The sequence below is a fragment of the Bidens hawaiensis genome, unplaced genomic scaffold, assembly GCF_021521415.1.
Source record: "Bidens hawaiensis isolate Kalapana, Puna unplaced genomic scaffold, B.hawaiensis_p1.1 tig00419464_1, whole genome shotgun sequence".
Classification (NCBI taxonomy): domain Eukaryota; kingdom Viridiplantae; phylum Streptophyta; class Magnoliopsida; order Asterales; family Asteraceae; genus Bidens; species Bidens hawaiensis.
This window is the reverse complement of record NW_027504872.1, coordinates 102,673-119,875: the sequence shown is the minus strand read 5'-3', so window position 1 is coordinate 119,875 and position 17,203 is coordinate 102,673. Positions and strand designations below refer to the sequence as shown.

General features: G+C 34.3%; 1 protein-coding gene across 1 annotated transcript; it reads left to right on the top strand.

Annotated features, from left to right (window-relative positions):
• The first annotated feature begins 11,339 nt into the window (after positions 1–11,339).
• On the top strand, positions 11,340–16,903 carry LOC143609002 ((+)-neomenthol dehydrogenase-like). The gene is made up of 5 exons (XM_077083879.1): positions 11,340–11,729; positions 14,930–15,079; positions 15,165–15,230; positions 16,022–16,210; positions 16,297–16,903. Exons 1-5 carry the CDS (start codon positions 11,340–11,342, stop codon positions 16,696–16,698), a joined length of 1,197 nt encoding a protein of 398 aa, XP_076939994.1. The 3' UTR covers positions 16,699–16,903.
• Positions 16,904–17,203: the final 300 nt, after the last annotated feature.

Below are 17,203 nucleotides of genomic sequence, written 5' to 3'. Positions count from 1 at the left end.
TAAACTTTTATACTACCTAGGTTTTGGTTGAGTACTATGTTAGTTTAATGGTTTGACGAACTATTATTTGATATTGGTTGATTTGGTATTATGGTAAAGTTTTTAATTGGTTTGTTCACAATATTGTTGAGTGATTAAATCTAGTTTATTACTTTAATATTTATTCCACTTGTGTTTAATAGTTTTTGGTGATTGTTAGACGCATGATTAGGTTGTCTACTTTGTGTTTTCAACTTGTTTGCGGTTTATGGTCGAAATAACCGTATGAATAATTATTGAAAGTTTATTAGATTTTATTGTTCTTTCACTAAAGAGACCGGGAGGTGATTTAGTGTTGTGTTATCTTTGTCTTTTGTGAGTTTGGGTAATAATTGCACGGGAGTGAGTTATCCTATGTCCCTTAAGATTATTGTGATACAAGTTGTGTTCAAGTTAATTAAAAATACCCTCTTTATATTAATATATATTGTATTCGAGGAGACCGGGAGGTGATTCGGGTTTTGGGGTACCATAATATTATTAGGCAATGTGAGACCGGGAGGTGATCCAAACCTTTAACAATTGAGCTTCACATGTCATTAGAGTTCTAAGGTGTCGTTGGTGAGGCCGGGAGGCGATCTAGCATATTTTAATGGTCTTTAATGTCATATTTTTAAGATATTGTTTTTCAACCAAGTCAAGTTCGTTAACTATTAATTTAACTAGTATGATTCCATTACCTAGGTAGTCGTTTCTCATATCTGTTTAAAACCCGATTTTTATAAAGTATTATTTTTATTTTAAATTTTAATTAGTTAAGTATTATTAGTATAAATAATATAAAAAAATTCTAAAAAAATCAAAAGAAAGTCTAGGTTAGTAATCATTTAAGTTTAATAATTAGAGTTTACCCATAGTGTCCTTGGTTCGATATCCGTTCTTACTTGCTAGCTACATTGCGTCCGGTACACTTGCCGATTGTGTGTGGTTTTTAGGTGAATTCGGTAAAACTTGGTTTTTAATATTATATACGATTTTCACACATCAAGTTTTTGGCGCCGTTGCCGGGGACATTGTCAAATTCTTTGTTTAAACCGAGTTGATTATCTGATCTGTTTATTTGCTTTTTAGTTGTTATTTTCCTTTAGGTGCCTTTACTTGCTATTTGTGCCTTTAGGTTTTTTAAAAAAAAATAATTAAATTAAATAAATTTTGTTTTAGTTCATGCATAATACCCGTTCTCAAGGCCCACCTTTATTCACTGCATCAAAAGAGCCCGAGAGAGAGTTTCAGGAACGAGTTAAGGAGACTACAGATAGCGAGAGCGATTCACCCGACATCCAGGTTAGCGTCTCTATTCCTAGAATAGATATGGGTGACGCCGTTCCACCGCCGAGACAAACCGTTCATGCTAGAGCCAACGATGGTTATATATTATAAAATTTAAGAAATTAAATCATGTTTAATATAATTAAAACATAAATTAAAAATAGTTTAATGGGGTTTTCAAAATGTTTAACTATTTTAATCAATTTTATATTAAAACATTCATTAGTTTTTGTTAGTTAAGTAACTTATGAAAAGATGATGATGATGATGATGATGATGATAAAAGTAGTAGTAGTTCAAGAATAATTCAAGTAAATTGCATGGGACATGTACATGAATATTTGATATTGATTATGAATGTTTTAAATGAGTATGCAATACCACAAGGGTGGTGAAAAAGTATAATTGCATAGAAATGATCACAAAAAATAAATGAAACGAAAACTGAGATTATATATAAAGTTTAATAGAAACAAAACTGAAAATTTAAAACGGGTCGAGTTTTTGGGTTTGAAAATTAACGAATGTTACAGTTATTTAAAAGGATCAGCCTTATTTTAATGTACTAATTTAAAAATTGACTTCAACAGACAGACCTTAGTTGTTGGTGTTTTGACGGATCGTTTGGTGTGAACGACAGTGTCGATCGTTAAGATGAACAAACGAAGGCGGAGATGGAGACATGCTGGAGATAAGAATCAGACGAATAGAATTAGGTTTTTAAAATGTTTTCATTCTACCCGTTTAAGATAACCATACCCGTAACCCGACCCGTAGCCCGCGAATTTTCGATTTTAGGATCATCGAGAGGGTTTATTCTCAAATGAAGGCATGTGATGGCTAACGAAAAAGAAGAGTGCGACGTGAGAGCTTGGAACACTTTCAGTTATATATAGTTGTAATTTTCAATATCATTGTAGCTACTAGCAACCTCCGAACATTGATTATGGAGTTTGTATAACCAAATTTATGATTTGAGTATGATCATATGGGTATAAATAACTAAATACTTGATTCAAATAATGATTTAATATTCCTAATGCATTATAATTTTTTTGTTAATGTTAAATTGCATTTCTCCTCTCCATCTAAAACTTTTAAGATATTTGTTGTTTTTGCTATTTGACTTAAAAAAAATTTGATTTATTACTAAACAGGTTTGAATTGACTTAGGTGATTACAGTTTACTAAATTAACATAATATTGTGGGGTTTTTTTTACCAATTTTGTAACTTTAGTCTCTTTTAAGTTTTAATGTACCTCGCTATAAGTCGTTATAAGGCCGTGCTTCAACGTTAAGAGCCATATATCGCGAGGGGTTCAAAATTTTAAACATATATATTATAAAGGCATTTTTTAATATCATTCGGGCACTCGAAATCTTAAATACGACCCCGCCTCTTGAAACAATTAAAGCTCAAACGTGTATTGTTTATCCTCCCAACATTGGTTAAAGGGCAAAAAAAAAACTCTTCTTTTATTTTTACCTTTCTTCCTCGTTTACCTTGTTTTTTCCAGTGAAAATATTTATGGTCAAAGTTGCAAAAGAAAAACTTGAAAAGTCAAACTAGGACATTTAAATTGGGACGGAGGGAGTACATTAAAAGTCACTACATATTAATTTTTATCTTTTCAACTAAATAATATTGTTTTATACAATATCATTAAATTTTCTTTCTTATCCACCCATAACCATTTTCTAATACAAAATAAATAAGTACAAAAAGTCACTATATTTTATGTCTTCTACTTACAACCTTATCCTATAATTATAATTTGGAAAATCGTCTCCCTTTTTTTTGGACCGGTTGAGAATGCTCTAAGTCAACAAAACACCAATTTTAATCAAAGTGACGGACGATACATTTTTACTAGGACAAAAACAAGCTAGTCAAGCCAAAAACGAGTTAGTTCAGATAAAACCTACATATCTCAAACCAAGTGATTCATAGAACCCAAGAGCAACAATTACAGCAAACTAATTGAAAAAAGAAAAAAAAAAGAAAAGAATGGGACTAATCTTTTTTGTGCTTAAATCAACCCATAATCGTCTACAAAGTAGGATAAAAAAAATAAAAATAAAAAATATATCTACTAAAGATTTAAATTTTATACTTTCAGATCTAAATTGTTACTTTTTTCAGACTATAAAATACTATTTTTCTAAGAACATAAATCATAGAAATCCGAAGATTTAGTAAGAAATTAGTATGTTCTTTTCAAAAACATAAATTGGGTTTGTTTAAGTGAATGGACCTCTTAGTCTATGTGTAGTAGATGACTAAAGAAAGATTTTTTGAGTATTTTTAAGTGGAACAACCCCCACCCACCACCCCACGGGCGACTTTTGGGCGATAAGTGGGGAGGGGGATATAGATTTGTTGCCGGTAGTGCGTTAAAAATAATAATAAAATAAGTTGGGGCGATTTTTGAGATACAAACCACTACACTTTACCGTGTCCCGAAACCTCGATTTCCGTTCCGTTACCTCGATATACGTACCACTTTCCAACAACGTTCCAAGAGAAGAGGAGGTGCTGCCCGACATCCCGACTACTACCTCGAAGTACGTGCCGAGAAGTATTGGTGCCTCGAGAAACGTGCCAAGTGTGGAAGGAAGTGTTGATCAAGTGAGAGTTGAAAAGCGAGTAGTGTCGGAGTGCTGCCCAAGTATCTAGGGTATTTCTAAGCCGACAAAGGTAGGCATAATGCCCGACAAAATAATAATAAAATATTACAACGGCTTAATACCCAAGTCGATGTTATTCTCGATAAACAAAGAAAGAAATAACAAAGAAAATAATGAAAGAGAAATAAAATATATATGAGTTTATATATGTGTATAAATATTCTTTGTTATAAAATATATTATTTAAGTATAATGAGTATACTTAAAATAATAAAGAAAGAAGTACGTTTCTTAATGAAGAAGAAACGTTGGGTTTTATAAATAAACTAAAGGTTTATAAAGATTACTTTATAACTAGAAGTTTTAAAGTAAAAAAGAAATAATGAACTAAAGGTTCATCGAGATGATAAGACTAAAGGTCTTAAGCCGGATCGTGTATCCGACTAATGAATGTTATACTCGTACTATAGGTGCGAGATAGCGAAGAGAAGAACTTACGGACGGTGTTGGAAACCGATCCCTATCAAAAGGTGAATACGCCCCACTTTTACAAACTTGTTTTCAAACAAACAAACGTGTTATGTGTAAAACTTTACATGAGGCTACGTGTCTCTAAAAACATTATAAATAAGAGAATAAGCCAGCCCTCAGGCTATGGTATACGTTTGTCTGGATCCTTACATATGTGGAACGCGGTGGGCACATCGCACCACGCTTGGTCAGGACCTCCAGCCATGATGGGCCGGACCTAAGTTACGTCCGAGTAGGGAATGGCCATGTGTATATTTATGGTACCTAAGTTATGTCATAAACGCTGCGGTGTTTCGCTGAGGTGACCTAGTGCAAAGACTCGAGTTAATGATGATTGTTTTAACTTGATTATTCCTAAGCCAAGATGGGCCGAGACTTACGTGGTCTTGAGGGGTAATTAAGTAAAGAAAATATTTTAGCGTCAGCATATTCACCAGCATTCGTTGCTGACGTATTTTAATAACATTTTGCAGGTAATCAAGATTAGAGCTTGAATGACGAAGAAGCTCTAGAATCCGATGGCTCGGATAATTTTTTGTAAATATTAAAACATGGTATTTTTGTAAACTAAAAACAAGTAAATACTAAACGAGACTTTTGTTTCGTCTTTTGTAATGTAAATATTTTATATTATCGATCCTTATGTTTTTATAAAGACTTCCGCTATAACCCGTTACTCTGATTTATTTACAAATATGGTACCAACTATGGATCATACCCCTAGGCCTAGAATGGGGGTGTGACACATTGTGTTTTTTACATTGTGTTATTTAATTGTGTTTTTATTTTCATACTGTTTTTTCCATTGTGCTTTTTTCATTGTGTTTTTTCATAGTGTTTTCCATTGTGTTTCCGGCGAAATTTCTGAAGACTTTTTTGGCAAGGTGGTGGCGGTGGGCGGTGGTGGTTGTAGGTAATGAGTGAAAATTTAAGTGGGTTTTTAAGATTAATTAAGTAGATTTTGAAATAAAATTAAGTGGGTTTTCAATATTAAGGTAGTAGACTAAAATACCCTTCTTCTTAGCCTTCTTAAGATAATCAAACTTCTTATTTAAACCTTTCTCATTATAATAATATATAACTAATCCTAACTTGATAATGCAAAATATAAGCTTAAATCAAGTAAATGCATAGAGTAATAAAAGATAATAAGAAAAAATAAGTTAATTTTTTCTAACCTTGGTCCCAGGGATTCAGCTCGGTATCATGCCCATATTACACAGGAATGCAAATCATAATTTTCTCTTGGAAAATTGGTTTTAAATAATCCCAACTATGCCCTATTGGCAAATAACAGTCCCAACTTAACACTTGCTTAGTGGCGCTCCCAATTAAATATACATTTGTTTACAACGGTCCGCGACTAACGGATGGTTAACTCTGTTAGTTTGATGCTTACGTGGCATGCTTAGTGGTCAAAAAAAGATTTACGAGGCAGCTTACGTGGAAAACCAACCTTCTTCATCATCCCCTACTTCTACACCCACAACCAACCGGCAACCACCACTACCACCACCATATTTCTTCTTCACACATCAGATTAGCACCATTGTCTAGTTTAGCAAATTCAAAGTTCAATATTTGGGGGATTATTCTCGTCGACGGATTTCCAACATCATCTTCCTCGTTGATTGGTTTCTTTAGTAGATTCTCAACGGAACATCATCCACCACTTCTGAGCTCGCCAGAATCTCAATCCCTTACTCCGGGGACATGCAACTCACAAAAACCCCCCAAAATCGTTTTTCCGAGTTCTGTTATAATTTGTTCACAAAACCCAGATCCGTTTTAAACCTTGCCAGAGTTTTGCCCTAATCACATCCTCGCCAGAAACCGCCTACATTTGATGCTCTGATTGCTTGTTTTCTATGGTCTTCAGATGGTGATCTACGGGATTTCAGATGATGGTTAAAAATAACGGACGACGTGGGTGCTGCAGTGTGGTGGTGGTGGTCCGTTAGCGATCAGGGTGGCGGCGGTGGAGCCCTTCGTGAGCAGAGTGATGATGGCCGGTTGCTTTAAGTTATGTTCTATGAAGTTGAAAGGTGGGTAGGGGTTAATTGAAGATCCTTGTTTGTTTGTTTTTTGTTTTTTAAAAGATATAAGATTATTGCCACATAAGCTGCCACGTAAATGTTTTTTTGACCACTAGGCGTACCACGTAAGCATCAGACTAACGGAGTTAACCATCCGTTAGTCAGGGACCGTTGTAAACAAATGCATCTTTAATTGGGACCGTCACCAAGCAAGTGTTAAGTTAGGACTGTTATTTGCCAATAAAGCATAGTTGAGATTATTTAAAATCAATTTTCCTTTTCTCTTTATTATAAGTTCTTCTTGTTGGAAAATTTGTTACGTGTGCATTAGTAGGTTGTTATGACACAACAAATGCACACTAATAGACATTGATGAATGAGATATCCATGTGTGATTGTGTATATTTAAAAGAAAATACTATAGTGGTGTATCCCACATCGGTGGGATGGAGAAATTGTGCCTTGTTTTTCCTCTATAAATAGAGAGGTAAACTAAGTTGCAACACACACCAAAACCTTACACACAACACAAGCATTGTTGCAAGGTTTTTCCAACTTCTTCTTCTTCTACATTTCTGGTTTCTTTTATTCAAACCTTTTTCAGGTTTACGGTTAACTCCGGCAGTACTACTGCTCCGGCTGTTGTACCCTGGGAAACAACGAGTTCTCTTGGGAGACTCGAAATATTGTTTTAAGGGCCCCGTGTTCAACACGATCCTCAGCCAAACCGTTTACATTTTTTTTTGTATTGTATTTGGTTTATTTCTTTGATTCTGTATTATATTTCAGATTCTTGTATTGTATTGTATGAGTAATAAAACTGTTTGTTAATTTTCTGTTTATTTACTCAATTCACGAATTCGATTCCTACAATCTTAAAACAATATTTTTAAAACCGTTATCGTGAAAACTTTGTTTAAATTTTCAGAAACTATTCTATTTTGATCCAAACCAGTTTTGTTTCAAAATAGTATATGTTTTATAAACAGTTTTTTCTTTACTGTTTTGGTCTCAGAATCAAGAATTGGATCTTCAAAGTTGGACTTAGACAGATTCGTTCTTGGTTTAGCATTCTGAAATCAGAAAAGGCTCCTTTTTTGGGCTGTTTTGGCCATCTCGCACGAGATAGTGTTATCTTGCACGAGATAAAGCTATCTCGCACGGGATAAATTTATCTCGCAAATTTCAGAATTTTCTGAATTTTTTTTCTAAGTTACTAACTTGGTATGTTTTCTGTGTTTAAGAATGACAGGACCAACCCCAAACACTTCTAATGCTACCCCTGCTATCCATTTCACCCCAGCCAATGTGGGAGCGACCACAATGGCTAACCATGCTGAAAAACCCGAAAAGTTCACGGGTGTCCACTTTAAGAGGTGGCAGCAGAAAAGGTTTTTCTACTTGACAACCTTGAACTTAGCACGGTTCTTGGAGAAAACAGCCCCCATACCCACTGCCCAAGATGATGCCCAAAGTGTGAGTGCTTTGGACGCTTGGAAACATTCTGAATTTCTATGTCGTAATTACGTGCTTAATGGTTTGGCGGATCCATTGTATAATGTCTATTGTGGGATAAAGAGTGCCAAAGAACTATGGGAGTCTTTAGACAAGAAGTATAAAACCGAAGATGCGGGAACAAAGAAATTTGTTGTGGCCCGTTTTTTGGACTTTAAAATGGTTAACTCCAAGACTGTGATCACCCAAGTCCAAGAACTACAAGTTATACTTCATGAAATTCATGCCGAGGGTATGACACTTAGTGAAACGTTCCAAGTTGCAGCCATAATTGAAAAGTTTCCTCCTAGTTGGGTTGAGTTTAAGAATTATCTTAAGCACAAATGAAAGGAGATGACTATTGATGAATTAATTGTTCGTCTTCGAATTGAAGAAGACAATAAAACGGCTCAAAAATCAGCTCGTGTGGAGCCAATGGCTAAGGCCAACATGGTTGAACTTGGACAATCTTCTAAGGGGGGCATAAGGGTAAGGGTAAAATGGATAAGGGAAAGGGAAAGGTGAACCTTGGACCGAAGAAGGAGGTTGTGAAAAAGAAACCTCAATCTTCAAACTTCCAAGGTGTTTGTTACAATTGTAATGAGAATGGCCATCGTGCGAACCAATGCAAGAAGCCTAAGCGTGAGCGTGCGCATATGGTGGATGAAAATGGTGAACCGTTGGTGGCAATGATCACCGAGCTCTCGGCAATGATTGAAGAAATCAATCTTGTGGGGGACAAACCGCAAGGATGGTTCATTGATACGGGTGCGACCCGTCATGTGTGTGGTGACAAGACCCTCTTTAGCACCTTTAAGGAGGCTGCTAGTGATGCTAAGTTGTTTATGGGAAATCAAGCAACGGCCGACATCAAGGGTGAATGGAATATGATCTTGAAGATGACTTCGGGAAAAGAGCTTACTTTGAGCAACACTTTGTATGTGCCCGAAATTCGTAAGAATTTGGTTTCGGGTTGGTTGCTTAATAAGTTTGGTTTTCGTTTAGTGTTTGAGTCGGACAAGTTTGTCTTGACTAAGTGTGGAATGTATGTTGGTAAGGGCTATGCCCTCAATGGTATGTTTAAACTTGATGTAACCGTGATTGGAAATGAAATGAATAAGGTATCTACTTCTGCTTATATTATTGAGTCTTTAAATTCAAATGTTTGGCATGGTAGATTAGGACATGTAAATTTCAATTCACTTCGTCGTTTAATTAAATTAAAAAGCATAACAACATTTCACATTTATACAAACTCGAAATGCGAAACATGTGTTAAATCCAAACTTACAAGATCATCCTTCAAATCGGTTGAAAGAATAACTGAAACACTTGATTTAATTCACACCAATGTGTGCGATTTAAAAATGTGCCCAACAAGAGGGGGAAACAAATATTTCATCACGTTTATTGATAATTGCTCAAAATATTGCTATGTATATTTACTTAAAAGTAAAGATGAAGCAATAGAAAATTTTATCTTGATTAAAAATGAAGTTGAGTTACAACTTAACAAGAAAATTAAACGTGTGAGAAGCGATCGAGGAGGTGAATACGTTTCACCATTTGCGGATTTATGCGCAAAAGTGGCATAATACATGAATTAACCGCTCCTTATTCTCCACATTCAAATGGCATGGAGGAACGAAAGAACCGTACATTGAAAGAGATGATGAATGCCATGTTGGTTAGTTCTGGGGTGAGCCATGACATGTGGGGGGGATGCCATTTTAACGGCAAATTATCTTTTAAATAAGATACCTCTCAAGAATAGGGACGAGACTCCTTATAAGTTATGGAAGGGAAGAGAACCTTCGTACAAATACATGAAAGTGTGGGGGTGCCTAGCTAAAGTCACCGTACCACCTCCTAAGGCTCTTAGGATTGGTCCCAAAACTGTTGATTGCATTTTCATTGGATATGCTCACAATAGTAGTGCATATCGGTTTTTGGTACATGAATCCAAAAATCCAAATGTACACGTAAACACTTTCATGGAGGCGAGCCCCAGTACTGTCTCGTATTTTGAGCACGTGTTTCCTAAGTTATGACACACACATGAGGCCTCATCATCACGAGCGAATGATGTAGGTGCAAGCTCGTCAACACAAAATGACGACTTAGTTCATGAAGGAACACATGAACGGCCCGAGACTGAGGATGGTGATTTAAGACGAAGCAAAAGACAAAAGGTTGCAAAATCCTTTGGTCCTGACTTCGTAAGCTTTATGGTTGAAGGTGAACCTAATACCTACCATGAAGCGGTGACCTCACCTGAAGGACCTCAATGGAAAGAAGCAATCAAGAATGAAATTGATTCGATCTTACAAAATCATACTTTGGAATTGGTAGATCTTCCAATTGGTTGCAAACCACTTGGATATCGTTGGATATTCAAAAAGAAGATGAAAGCCGATGGAAGTATTGATAAATACAAGGCGGGGCTAGTGATCAAAGGTTTTAGACAAAAGGAAGGTCTAGACTATTTTGATACTTACTCACCTGTAACACGTATAACCTCTATAAGGTTGGTGCTTGCAATCGCGTCTTTACGAAGTTTGGAAGTGCACCAAATGGATGTAAAAACGGCTTTTCTAAATGGTGATTTGGAAGAAGAGATATACATAGAGCAACCTGAGGGTTTCTCCGCCCCTGGTCAAAAGGGTAAAGTATGCAAACTCATCAAGTCTTTGTATGGCTTGAAGCAAGCTCCAAAACAATGGCACCAAAAGTTTGACCAAGTCATGATTGGCAATGGTTTCAAAATTAATGAGTGTGATAAATGTGTTTATGTTAAAAACACAAATGGAGGTTATGTTATTTTATGCCTTTATGTGGATGACATGCTTATCATTGGGAGTAATGATAAAATGGTTCAATCTACAAAAGACATGTTAAAGGCACGATTTGACATGAAAGACATGGGTTTAGTTGATACCATTCTTGGAATAAAAATCATTAAAACCAAAGAAGGTCTTACTTTGAGTCAAGCATACTATGTCGACAAGATTCTTGAAAAATTCAACAAGGAAGACAAGCGAGTGGCTCGTTCTCCTGTTGACACTACTCTACATCTATGTAAAAATAGAGCTGAGCCGGTTGCTCAATTAGAGTATTCAAGAATCATTGGAAGTCTAATGTATCTCATGACATGTACGAGACCCGATTTAGCATACACGGTGAGTAGGCTAAGTAGATATACTAGCAATCCAAGTGTTCAACATTGGAAAGCTATTATAAGGGTGCTTAGGTACATAAGATACACAAGAGACTATGGTTTGCATTATACCAACCATCCAGCTGTGATCGAAGGGTATACTGATGCGAACTGGATTTCGGATATGAAAGATTCCAAATCAACAAGTGGGTACGTGTTCCTACTTGGTGGGGCAGCAATATCTTGGAAATCATCCAAACAAACTGTAATTGCTAGATCCACAATGGAGTCTGAATTCATTGCCTTAGATAAATCTGGGGAAGAGGCAGAATGGTTACGTCAATTCGTGGAAGACATTCCACAATGGCCAAAGCCGTTGTCGGCAATTTGCATACATTGTGACAGTGAGTCTGCAATTGGTAGATCTCAACGTTCAATGTATAATGGCAAATCAAGACATATGAGACGTAGACATAACACGATACGACAACTACTGTCAACGGGTGTTATCACGATTGACCATGTGAGGTCAGAAGATAACATTGTAAAACTAGAGAACAAAAGGGAAAAAAAGGTAGCGTGAGAAAACATGTTAACTTAAAGCTTTAGCTTTTGATCTTAAAATATTTATTATGGAGTTCATGAAGAATAATAGTTATTTAAAAGGACCAGCCTTATTTAAATATACTAATTTAAAATCGAATTTAATAGGCAAACCTTAGTTGCTGGTGTTACGGATCGTTTGGTGTGAACAACAGTGTCGATCGTTAAGATGAACAATCGAAGGCAGAGATGGAAACGTGCTGGAGATAAGAAATAAATGAATAGAATTAGGTTTTTCAAATGTTTTTATTCTACCCGTTTAAGATAACCATACTCGTAACCCGACCCATAGCCCGCGAATCTTCAATTTTAGGATCATCGAGAGGGTTTATTCTCAAATGGAGGCATGTGTTGGTTGAAGAAAAAAAAAGATACAACGTGAGAGCTTGAAACACTTTCAATTATATATAGTTATAATTTTCAATATCATTATCATTGTAGCTACTATCAACCTCCAAACATTGATTATAGGGCTTGTATAACCAAATTATGATTTGAGTATGATCATATGGGTATAAATAACTAAAATGCAGCTGCTTGATTCAACGATGATTTAATATTCCTAATGCATTATAACATTTTTAATATTTTATTTCTCCTCTTCATCTAAAACTTTTAAGAAATTTGTTGTTTTTGCTATTTGACTAAAAAGCAATTTGATTTATTACCAGAAAAAAGGTTTGAATTGACTTAGGTGATAACATCTTACTAAATATAGTTTTTTTTATCAGTTTTGTAATTTTAATCTCATTTTAAGTTTTTATATACCTCGTTATAGGACCGGGCTTCAACGTTAGGGGCCATATACCGAGAGGGGTTAAAAATTCTAAACTTACATAGAGGCAACTCTATTGAATAGTAACCAAATTTTAAAATTATTTCAATTGTGTTACTCATTAGATGTTTTATTTCAGTCAGCTCACTAAAGTTTCATTTGTGTTATAATTTTAAATATTTTACCTGAAAAACAGGTTATGTAGGTTTTTTTTTTCTAATTAGTTTGACATTGAAATTTTTGTTTTAAAAAACTGAATAAAATAATTTTTAAATTGCGAAAAACAAATCTGGAAAATTGCAAAAATAAAATCTCAAAAGTTGCAAAAAAAAATTTTGATTTTTTTTTACAATTTTTTCTTTTTTTTGCAATTCAATTTTTACTAATTTTGTCAATTTAAAAAATATATATATATTGCAATGTCAAACTATTTTTTTTTAAAAACCTACATAACGTGCTATTCAGGTAAAATATCTAGTATTAGAACACCTTTACACACTTTAATGACCTGATTGCAATAAAACATTTTATGAGTGATCTGATTGGAATATAATGCATTCTTTTAACACTCGTCCAGGCACTCGAAATCTTAGAAACAACCCCTCCTCTTTAAACAGTGGAAACGTGTACCATTTATCCTCCCATCATTGGTTAATGGCCAGATAACCCTTCTTTCTTTTTTATCTTTCTTCCTCGTTTACCTTTTTTTTCCGTGGGGATGAAACGGTAATATAATAAATAACTATACATAAAACTCTAAGAGCATTCCGAGCCATCTCTCATCACCATCTCTATGATACACTAAAAGTCACTACATTTTCTTTTTACATTTCAATAAAATAATATTGTTTTATACATTACCTTTACATTTTCTCTATCATCCGCTCATAACTACTTTTAACAAATAATACAAAATAAATAAGTGCCATCAAAGTTTTCACAAATTTTAAAAAATCACTACATTTTCTGTCTTTCACTCACTACCCTACCCTGTAATTTGGAAAACCCGCTCACACTTTTTTTGGGGCCGTTTGAGAATGCTCTAAGTCAACAAAACATCAATTTAAGCACATAAGGAAGAAGATAAGAAAAAACATGCGTGAAGTTTCTAATCAAGGTGACAGACAATACATTATGAGGACAAAAATGAGTCAAGCCAAAACGAGTTGGTTCAGATAAAAAACAACATATCTCAAATCAAGTGATTCATAGAACCCAAGAATAACAAATACAGCAAACTAATTGGAAAAAAAATGGGACTAATCTTTGTGTGCTTAAATCAACCCATAATCGTCTACAAAGTTTATAAGTAGGATAAGATAAATAAAAAAAATATACATACTATAGATTTAACTTTTATACTTTGAGATCTAAGTTGTTACTTTTTTAAACTATAAATACTATTTTCTTAAAACCAAAAATCATAGAAATCCGAAGATTTAATATAAAATTAGTATGTTCTTTTCAACAACCGGGGTCTTAAATTATTATATATATTAAAAACCAAAAACTCAACCACTCACAATTTTTTACTATTCATAAAAATTACAAAGCATGCTTACTTGAATGTATTATTTGGTTGCACAATTGTGTGTGCTTTAACTTCTTTTCTTTTCTTTTTATTTTCCTAAAACCACTATAAAAACTTACCAATAGTTGTAATATGTGTACATTTTGTAAGTAGGCAACTTATAACATGCTACATGTCAAGAAAAAAATGTGTAAAAATATTTGCCCTAGGGCGCCTTATTTTATTATTTAGCACCAAATGCATTATGCTTCCGTCTAATTTTATTTAAAGAAGGCATAGTTATATAAAAGAAAAAAAAACACGACTAGCAAGAAACTAGACGCGTCAAGTACAGAAACACCTTCGGTATGTCACAATTGTTCATATGTCACAACATGTACTAATTGTCACCAAACAAAACACGCATGAATGCCAAATATCCCCCGTAGCAACGCGCGGGTAAAAAAGTACTTGTTTACATTAATTGGGTCTGTTTGGATATTGAAATGACCCAACCTTTACATTTCCATATAGACATTGGCTGACACATCTTTAATTATGATACACGCATGAGTTACATATGAAAATATAAAATTATGAAAAATGAAAATATATCTTTACACTCCAGTATAAAAGAGGAGAGGTGGCTTACTTCACTTCTATCTTCCAATGGAGGAGAAAAGGCACATCATCATTCATGACCATCAAATTTTTATATTTGTTTTGACAAACTGTTTATATTCAAAATCTTATATATATCTTCATATTTTAATATTTTTTCTTTTAAATCCAGAATTGCAGTTGTGACAGGAGGAAACCGAGGAATTGGACTTGAAATATGTCGTCAACTTGCTTCAAAGGGAGTTGAGGTCATATTAACATCTAGAAATCAAATTCGCGGGGAAGAAGCTGTAGAGAAACTCAAATTTCTGGACTTTCTAACATCGTTTTTCATCAACTAGATATCAGTGATCCGTCTAGTATTGCATCTTTGGCTAAATTTGTCCAAACACGCTTCGGGAAGCTTGATATCTTGGTAAGCAAAAACACCTTAAAAATCTTCAAATCTTGGAGTTTTGAAGTGTTACATATAAAATAAACAGATCTTAGATATGGTATAGATCAATAATGCAGGAGATAGCGGACTTATCATACATGAAGATGAATTTAGAGCCGGAGGAGGGTTTGTAAGTGTTTCTTTATATATACAAATTATTAAACATGTCACTTAAAATAGTTATAAAAGTTTTCAATGATATGAATATTAAGATTTGGTCATTTGGACATTCTTGTCACGGTAAAGTTCAATTAAAAAAAAATCAAAGACGAGGATGGCGACGATTACACACAAAAGATAGAACGTAGATAATGTTAATGTCATGTTAACGTCTACCGATTGAGATGAATTTAATAATAAGACGAAGAAGATCGGTGAGAGTCAGAGATCCATTAACATAACACAGACAGAGTGTGTGTGTGTGTGTGTGAGAGAGATTTAGTTTAGAGAGAAGATCGGCGAAAGAAAAGATATCCCGGTGACCAGTGACCACTTTGCGACCACATGCATCCAAGTGTTGTCATCATGTCAAAATAATTAACACATTTAACATTTGAGTTCACGGTTTGAAACTTTAAACCAGTCGTATAAACCAGACTTAACCAACTGTTTATTAATTATTTTTATTTTTGCAACATCCAGTTATTCTACATATAATATTCACATAACATTTTTATCATTTCTGAAAAAAAAAACAATAAACTAGAATTTAAAATAACAAACCTAGTTTAAACTGTCAAACTAAACCATTTTAATTTTTAACTCAACAGACCCAACCAACCCAGTCAGTTTGGCTTGCGGTTTTCCAAAATCATAGTTAGCAGCTCGTCGCATTATTTTTTCAAAATCGAATCATGAGCACCTCTACTTTATATGTATAAACCACCTTATAATGTGACTTATTATGTGTTATTGGACTAGTTACAAGTTCTCGATGATAACCCGCATCGTGTAACCAACATTTTGGAAGAACCTTATGAAGTGGGAGAAAAATGCGTGAAAACAAATTACTATGCAACCAAAATGGTTACAGAATCACTTATTCCTCTTCTCCAACTCTCTAAATCCCCGAGAATTGAGAACCTTACCTCTTTCTTCGGAGACCTATACGTAAGTAATTAACTCATTTATGCATATAAAAACGAAGAAAGTATGTATATAATTAACAAACTCTGCTATTACTTTATCGTTTTTAGCGGTTTCATAATGAAAAGCTGAAAGAAGAGTTGCAAGATGTTGATAATTTAACTGTAAAGAGGATAGATGAGATAGTCGAATGGTTTTTGAGTGATTTCAAGGCTGGTAAGGTACAAGAGAATGGGTGGCCGCGTACACTCTCTTCTTATAAAGTTTCAAAAGCGGCTCTTAACGCTTACACAAGGCTGATGGCAAAGAAGTATGAGAATATTCTTGTGAACTGTGTGCATCCTGGGTATGTTATAACATACATGACATCTCAAACTGGAATGATTACTGTGGAAGAAGGTGCTAAAGGTCTAGTAATGGCTGCTTTGTTGCCTGAAAAAGGGCCGTCGGGTGTATACTTCAATGAAACCCAAATAGCTCCATTTTTATCAACGGGTTTGAAGACAAATTAAAGCAGTGTATGATTGAAATGATATTGGTGTCTAATAAAGCTGCCACTGCCGTTCAAAAAAAAAATAAATAAAGCTGCCTCTACTTTTATTATCTTCAGTTTGTTCTTTTGAATCTTAATAAACTTTACACATTCAACAATTACAACAAAATTACGTGAAGAAGAATTAATAAGTTAATCTACTATAGAGTAAAGAAAATGCATAAGTTGGAACCACAAGCTGTAACTTGGTTACCAGCGGATTAAACGGAACTTCGTTTTTTTTAAATGTCACGGTGGTGATTTTATATAAACATATTTGAGTAAAACGATTAATTTTAGAACTCGAATAGACTATAGCTATGATTCTATTGCTTGTCCTCTAAGTAGTAATAATAACAATAATTTTAATAATATATAACTAATCCAAACTTGATAATTATTTAATACCCTTTAACTAATATTTACTCGCACGACAAGATTTCTTCCTTGTATCACTCCAACAATCATCCTCGAATTTCTGAACC